Consider the following 8,139-nt stretch of genomic DNA (forward strand, 5'->3'; position numbering starts at 1 on the left):
AAAATTGTATTTCAGTGTAATCATTTAGATTTTCACCTCCAGTTGAAAAATAATCAATTATGATACCATTAAAATAAAACATCAAAAACAAGTAGAAAGAAAATATTAAGAATTTATAACATTTTGAATGTTAACCTCTCATTTGAGGATTCATCTTAAAGAAAAAGCTAACAGAAGTCTATTTCTCATTAGCTTTATTTTGTGTGAAGAGATGTTGCCTTTGTATTTATTTCTCCTCCGGTTTTTGATATAAATCATTCCCATCATACAAATATAACTGTATCACCCAAAATGTAGCATCCATTTTTGTTTGATTTTGTAAAGCATCTGTAAATGCTCTTTATTCTCTCAAAGATAATCTGCTTTCATGCATTAATGGCTGCTTGAATTTGTTCCAAGGTTTTCCCTTTTGTTTCAGGTACCAATGTGACCACAAACAATATAGCCCCTGCATTAATTGCAGCATAAAGAATGAAGGTACCTGCCACGAATCCACAAGAGTTGCTGTTAAACTTACAAATCCCTTTTTTTTTTTAACTTGAAGCTGCTAAAAATTGCATTCTATTTACCATAGGCGCTCCAGCTCATAAGGAAGTTGAAAGTGTAAGAAACTGCCCATGCACCAAACCAGTTCACCAGCGTTGCGAGGCTTCCGGCCGCTCCTTTGATATTTATAGGGAATATCTGCAACCAAATGGCATGGTTAAGAAGAGTTGAATGGTTAGTACATCAATTAGCATAATGGTAAATCTTGCAGGCACTTCTTTTTGTTACCTCAGACATTATAACCCAAGGAACTGCACCCATCCCAGCTGAAAAGGCACTTATGTATATCTGATATCAATTAAGATTTATGTCAGAAGAAATGGTAAGTCATAGTTTGCCAATGAACAAATTGAATTGAGTATATTATTTGATGAAATTACCAATATGCCTGTTACAGCAAGAATGGGAACTGCATCGAGTGCCAAATTATGATCCTGGTTGGCAAAGATTATTGAAATGTTAGTAGTTTAGAACAGAGGGAAGTATATGTATAGTTAGAGATGATATAGTTTGACATTTTAACCCTAAGATAGAATGAAACCCCAGATAGTATACAACCAAGGACCAGTCCTGTTGAAGAAACCTACAATGAAAGGAACATATATGAGATTCATCTTCTTATCCATGAAACTGAAAGCAATTTCGAGGACCTCGTGATTGTAAAATTGTTGTTTACTTACCAGTAATAGAGGCTTTCTTCCAGCTTTATCGATGACGGTTGTGTTAAGGCCAGTGATGACAACCTGCACAAATGGTGCTTTTAAGTTCTTGTTTGCTAGAAGGAAAGTACATTGATTTCAAGGAAAGGGAGAGATGAAACCTGAAGAATAGCATAGATTATTGTCCCAACAGCTGCAGAAAATCCTGAGACATTTGAAACACAAAAGCAGCAATGTTAATAAAAGATAAGTCCCTACGGGCTCTTCCAACTCGGATTCCTCGGTGCATCAGGGTGCAACTTGAAGGTTACGTTACCTGCCGTCTCGAAAATATTGCTGACATAAAAGCAGATACCATTGATCCCTCCAAATTGTTGAAAGACCATTAGTCCAACTCCTATCTGATCAAACATAAATGCATGGTAAAGAAACATTTAGTTAAGATAGAAGAGTGCAATGTTGTGGTTGCTAATTGTTATATGAAGATTGATATAATTGCACAAACTGGGTTTAGAAAGAGTTGTAGTTACAATGACTGAGTTCAAGTATCTTCGTTGAAACAGATCCATCATTTTGGCTTTCGGAAGCCGTTCGAGGGTCTCTATATAGTCCTGTCAAACAATGACATAAAGTTCTTTTTTATTAAACATCTTCTCTATAATGTTCTAACTCATCTTCATTGTTGGTTAGGATGATAGGTTTAGATTAAGAACCCGAATCTCATCTGCCTCCTTTGATATATTAGTATCCTTGCCACGAAGATCTTGTAGTGCAGCTTCGAATTCCTTTTCACGTCCAATCTTTGCCTGCATTATATCTAAGATTTTTATGCCATTCCCAGTTTCCCATGTAATTCTATATGTCAGGGTAAAAAAAACACAAAGGATTTCATCATCTTTTCATTGCTATTTCTTACCAGCCATCTAGGAGACTCTGGAATGAAAAAGAGTCCAAAGAGTAGAACTGCACAAGGAATAAGTCCTGCAATCACCCTACTTGTGAGTCCCACATATATACATGGTTTTGGCAGAATAATGTTCGGCATCACCGTGCTATGAATTGACTGCTAAAACATTTTTTTTACCTGTTAGTGCTAAAGCTCTCCATGTTAGAACTGTACCTATTATGAAGGCAACAGATACTCCAGTGCAGATCATAAGCTGCATAATAAGATAAGAAATAGTCAGATAAAACTGACGACTGGTTAGATATTTACATTCACAACTTCAGTAAATTGTGATGATCATAAACGAATACTGCTACTTAATAGGCTCTTGTTACCTGATTTATAGTTGTTAATGCTCCTCGAAGATTCTTTGGTGCGATTTCAGCAATGAATACTGGTACCTTGTCACGCATTCAACAAAGGCATCACAATCATTAAGAAGAGAAAGTGTACGAGTACCGTTCATTGAACAAGGGATTCAGAAATGAATTGCTAGAAGAGATAGAAACTCACCACATACGAGAAGACTCCCATACCATAACCTGTTGCCAGTCTTCCAACGTCCAACAACAAAGCTCCCTTTTGTTTCCAATCAAGACAGAAAAAAAGATTATAAAGTCATATTTCTGCATTTCTGGTTTAATTTTATAGGTGGGGGCAAACTAAAACCTTAGCGAAGTAAATGGCAAGCCACCCTCCAACACAAAATCCAGTAGCTGTTCTCATTGCCTGCATGCACATGATGTTACTTCAGGGTCATCATCTACAGCAGTCTTAGCATGCATATTAATCAATGATTTCTCAACTTACCCCTTTCCGACCGATAAAATCAGCAATCGGTCCACTTGTGATCGCACCAATCATTGCACCAAAAGTCAATATAGAACCAAACACTGAATACTGCACGTTCAAATATCAACTGCATCAGTGTGAAGTTGCTTCTGTTAGTGAACATACCAATTGAGTTATTACAAGCAAAAAGTACCTCTGCTAGAGACAGAGAGAGATCCGTCCTGATGGCGGTCTGAGTCGGCGATGAATAGCCTGCCTGAAAAATGACTTGAATTATAGCATTACAACTTAAAGAAGCAATATTACAAGCAAATTGAGCTCATTCCAGGACATTTTTTTAGAATAGGGGGGAACACGTACACAAGATCCAAACTCAAATGAACCGCACACAGCAACAAAGGTACTGAAGTAAACCATCCACAGACTTGCTTTGCTGCTTGTTTGATCAGTGTATCCATCTTCCTTATCGGCCATATCATTCTCTTCTTGCAAGAGAGATACAGCTGCGCTTTCAAGAACAGTGTCGTTACCTCTCTCTATGTCCTCTTTAATGGCCATGGTCTCCTTCAATTCTTGTATTTAAGTTTCTGTTTATTGATACAAATGGAAAAGAGAAAAAGCTTGAAGCAATATGATGAAAAACAAATGGGAATCCAGGGACTTTCCAATTCCAGGTGAGAATGAATTCCCTGCCTTGTGAAAATTACCAGGTTGGTTTCTTGTATGTATTGAAGTCACATAGAGACATGCTATTGCAAGCTGTTATTTTTTTTCCTTCATTCGATTACTTTACTTTTGATACAAGTGGACAAAGCTTTGTTGGTATTCATGAAAATGTGGAATAGATAAAAAAAAAGGAAGGAATTTGAACATAGAAATGCAACAGGAAAAGATTGAAAACAATACACCATGATTTTATTTCAGACCAAAAAACACCGTGGCTGTTAAAATTACTAAATATTGACAATGACTAGCAGCTGTCGGTGTTCCATGGCTGGTAAGTCTGTCTCATTCTATAGACAGTATGGTCTTTTCAACTATTTGTTTGTGGCTATAGCAATAGCATGCTTTGCAACTTGTTTCTTGATGATAACTGACCTACCAAGACAGGCATGCCATCAATGTTTTAAAACTCCAAGAGTTACTTGAATCGGTCACATTACTGGTTTTTGATTCGACCCATTAAAAATGTATAAACCGGTTTAAACTTCAATTTTTTTGTTTTGATTTTTGAATTTTTATCTGTATCGAATAATTCGCTCAAAAATTATTTTGATGCTTTTATCCTAACCAATACATCAATCAATTTTTGATCCAATCATTCTGACCCGGTTTCAACAACTTCATTATTAATTTTCCTTCACTTCATTACAGTAAATCCCTCTCTCCCTCCAATAACAAAAGCCTAATGTTAAAACTTGCCCAAAATGGAAAAAAAGAATAAGGGTAAAGTACATAAATAGTTACTAAAGTATTGCCCCTATTCTATTTTGGTCATTGAACTTTTAACTTATGCTATTTTGATCACTAAACTATTCGAAATCAAAATTTTTTGTCACCAAACATTAACAACCATTTAAAATTTGACGAAAGTGCTGATGTGAACATTTTTTTATTTCTCTAATAATAAATTTCTCCCTCTAATATTTAGATATTCTAAAAATTACAAAATTTTTAAAAATTAAATATTATCATTTTGTAACCGTTGAGGGCTAAATTTATTGAATTTTTTAAAATTTAAGATCAAATTGGTAGAACTAGTAATCATTGGAGGGCTAAATTTATTATTAGACCAATAAAAAAAACCCATCATTCCATCAACACTTCCATCCAATTTCAAACGGTTGGATGATAAAAAATTCGATTTCGAACAATTCAGTCAAAAAAATAAAAATTTAGTGATCAAAATAGAACACAAACAATATTTTAGGTACCTATTTTAAATAACAGCCCACCCATTGTCGTGTAATCCTAAACCATAAAAAAGGAAAATCAAAATTCACTGCCTTTTACTCACTGCGTTCAACCCCCTCTGCCTCATGGCAAGTTTGTTGTTTCTTCAGCTTCTCCCGTCCTTACCGCCAGCATCATTGTCTGAAGCTGCAGCCGCTGCCGTGGAGGTGATAAAGAAGGAGTTAGTCCAAACAAAGAACAAAAATCGAGATGAATGGAGCAAGCCAAGAATGGGGATTGATAAATGACACAAATCGCTATCAACTTTTAAGGGAATTGTGTGAGTACATTTGGTAGGTACACTCTTGTTTATCGAAAGGCTTGTGATTGACCTTATTTGCAATAATTCCCTTTTTATTTGATATTTACCCCTTTTTTTATACTTTTTAGATTTATTTTTTAACTGATCGAATTGGTTGAATTGAAAGTTGATGATTTGATTGATTTTGAAAACATTGCCTTTTATTTCCATAATGTTATTAGTAGATCTAAATTGATAATATTTTTAGTTGATTATGTAAACATTCGATAATGTTATCAATGTGAACATACAAACAACATTATAAAAACAAACGGACCAAATTAAATTCAATTAAAATATGAGGACTAAATTACAAATTTTGGTATAATTAAACCCCAAAGAAGTTCCAAACGCAACAAATTAGTTCTTGGAATTGGAACTGATGTGAGGATTGAAAATGTTTCAGCCTTTCTGGGAAAAATCACATGCTTCATGGGTGTCCAATTAGTCCTTTGTCCTTAGATGCAGTAACATTGTTGAAAGTGTTGATGAGTCCTTGTCAAGTACTCAAACAACAACAACAACAAAAAGGGTTAAAATTTGCAATAGGCCCCTTTACTCTCCACAAATTTGAAATTTAGTATATATTAACCAAAGAGATGAGCATGAAAGTATTAATGAAAGGAAAAGGTTGCAGTGGCAGTTGAGGATAGGAAATGGATTTGTTTAGAAGTAGTTGTGTTCAATTAAAACACTGGCTGTGTTTTCAAAGTTCAACATCATGGTTTGACAAGTAACTTTAGGGTTTAACAGAGACAGGGTCCCTTGTTGTTTTGAAGCTATAAACAATCCTCTTAGGACAAGAAAATAACTATATATGGTGTTTTTTGGGGTTAGATTGTCAAGTTCTGATTTGGGGGCTGATGAAAATAAATATATTATAATTCTATATTAGGGTGAGATGGGATCGTGAAGTTATTTCCAAGTTTGGGACAATTTTTTAAGGGTAAACTATATTATTGGTCACTCTACTATGATTAAATTTTCGTTTTAGTCATCTAATTAAAACAGTTACAATATAGTCACTGAACTATTTAAAATTTTCATTTAAATCATTGGGTTGTTAAAATCGATGTTATATGACTTTCTTTGTTCACACTGTTTGCACCAATAAAAAAAAATTCTTTCACTTTCTCTTTTGTAATTCAGGTTTTTTTTTTCATAAAATAATTTTGGACGTCACAAATTTAGGAAACAAAGTTCAAACAATTTTTTCTTCAATTTCCGCCACTGACCGTCCAGTTGACTTGGATCTGAGGTATGTCCTACTCATCGATGGGTACTGTGTTGGAAAAATCCAAGTAAGAAAACGGTTTACAGTTATAGCAGAAGTTAAAAAAAATTTCAAAACCGAGTTATTCTATGATATTTATAGCAATAAACTTTTTATTGAAAAGTACCTGTGCTTTGTGCAAGACAAATTCGAGTCGATCTTGACTTTCAACTGAACAAATCGTGACTTAGAGCTCGTTGATGGAATTTGTTTTTTGAAAAACTTAACAACTCAATGGCTTAAGTATTTTTTTTTTGAATAGTTCAGTGACTTCAATGAAAACTTTCAAATAATTTAGTGACAAAATTATAACTTTTTTTACTTAAGTGACCAAAATGAAAACTTACCATAGTTTAGTGATTAATAGTGTAGTTTACCCAATTTTTAATAAAAAAATGGGTTTAGCGGATTGAGCATTAGCTTAGTTGGCATCAACATTGTTGCCAGTCCAAAAGTATGTGGGTTCAATCGCGCTGAAGCACATTATTCTCTTATTTAAGGGTTGGGGAGGGGATATGGGTAGTTTTAAGCATTGTATCAAAAATCAAAGATTAGGAATCATGATGCTACACTCATATGAAAGGAAGTAAAATAAAAAAAATAAAAATAAAAACAAGTTTGAGGTAGGGTCGAAGTCGAGGTGAACAAAAAACCGCCTCACCCCATTGCCATCCCTAATTTTAGTCTTTATACTTTTCGAATTTTGAAATTTCAGTTATGATTCAAACATTAGTAGTTTAATCCATTAGGTCAAATTCTGACATTGGTTTCAAATTATGCGTAAATTGTGGATTTAGTCTATATTCTCCAATTTAATTGTTTTTTAGTTCCTATACTTTTCGAGTATTATGTGAAAATATCAAGTTGACATCACATTGCACATATAATAATATATTTATTCCATAAAATTTTAAAAGTAATAAAATTTAACTTAATAAATTTATCATATAGTCATAAATTAAGATTTCCAAAATTAAAAAGATATAAAAACAAAAAATTATCAAATAAATTGACAAAAAAAAAATCCTAAAATTCAAAGTTGCCCATGATGCGCTATGGACCTGCCTGTCCAACGACAATATTTTATGTGAAACTTTATACGTGAAAACCTTTTGTTTTCAAAATTAGATAGTTGAATTGAAGAAATTATCGGTTTTCGAATTAATTTATCCGGTTTAATTAAATAAATTATAAAATTTTTAAAAATTAAAAAATCAATTTAACTTATTTTTAACATATTCAATTGATTCATATCAATTTATAAATTAAAGTTCAACCATTTATTTTAAATTGATATTTCAATTAAGACCGATCCGATTAGGAAGAATTTGTGATGCTTGTAAGTTTCCCATGAAGCATGAAGCAAGCTGGAGGGTTCTATTCTAGCAAGAGTACATTGGGTAGTCCAGTTTCTGGTCCCCTAACTTACCATTGGCTTAAGCTTTATGTACATAGCTTGAGGTCAGAAATTAACAAACAATAATATCAGTCATCATTCTTCAATTATTATTACCAGCCGCCGTTTTTTGCTTTGACTAGTCAACTTTAAGACGTTTGAATTCACGCTTACAATCGTGGTTGGTCAAGTCTAAGCTCAGACACAAGAAAAAACCCACCTCAGGGCCGTCTTATCTGCTTCTTCATATTCATAATATATTCAGTCAACCAT

General features: G+C 33.6%; 1 protein-coding gene across 4 annotated transcripts; it reads right to left on the minus strand.

The window, feature by feature from the left end:
• Positions 1-92: 92 nt before the first annotated feature.
• LOC107936894 (sugar transporter ERD6-like 7) lies at positions 93-5,179 on the minus strand. Of its 4 annotated transcripts, none has more exons than XM_016869676.2 (19): positions 4,961-5,179; positions 3,304-3,530; positions 3,137-3,199; positions 2,962-3,051; positions 2,821-2,880; positions 2,665-2,730; positions 2,487-2,552; positions 2,290-2,365; positions 2,122-2,186; positions 1,919-2,011; positions 1,736-1,816; positions 1,522-1,606; positions 1,367-1,410; positions 1,227-1,289; positions 1,070-1,129; positions 927-980; positions 775-834; positions 570-684; positions 93-481 (listed from the first exon to the last, which is right to left on the minus strand). In XM_016869676.2, exons 2-19 carry the CDS (start codon positions 3,499-3,501, stop codon positions 366-368), a joined length of 1,455 nt encoding a protein of 484 aa, XP_016725165.1. In that variant the 5' UTR covers positions 3,502-3,530; positions 4,961-5,179; the 3' UTR covers positions 93-365. The 4 variants fall into 4 exon arrangements, 3 of the variants coding, with proteins under 3 accessions (XP_016725165.1, XP_016725166.1, XP_016725167.1); XM_016869677.2 differs by lacking the exon at positions 4,961-5,179 and adding an exon at positions 3,651-3,943; XM_016869678.2 differs by lacking the exon at positions 4,961-5,179 and having other exon boundaries at positions 1,088-1,129; positions 3,304-3,947.
• Between the last annotated feature and the right edge of the window lie 2,960 nt (positions 5,180-8,139).

This window comes from Gossypium hirsutum, chromosome D12, assembly GCF_007990345.1.
Source record: "Gossypium hirsutum isolate 1008001.06 chromosome D12, Gossypium_hirsutum_v2.1, whole genome shotgun sequence".
NCBI classification, from domain to species: Eukaryota; Viridiplantae; Streptophyta; class Magnoliopsida; order Malvales; family Malvaceae; genus Gossypium; species Gossypium hirsutum.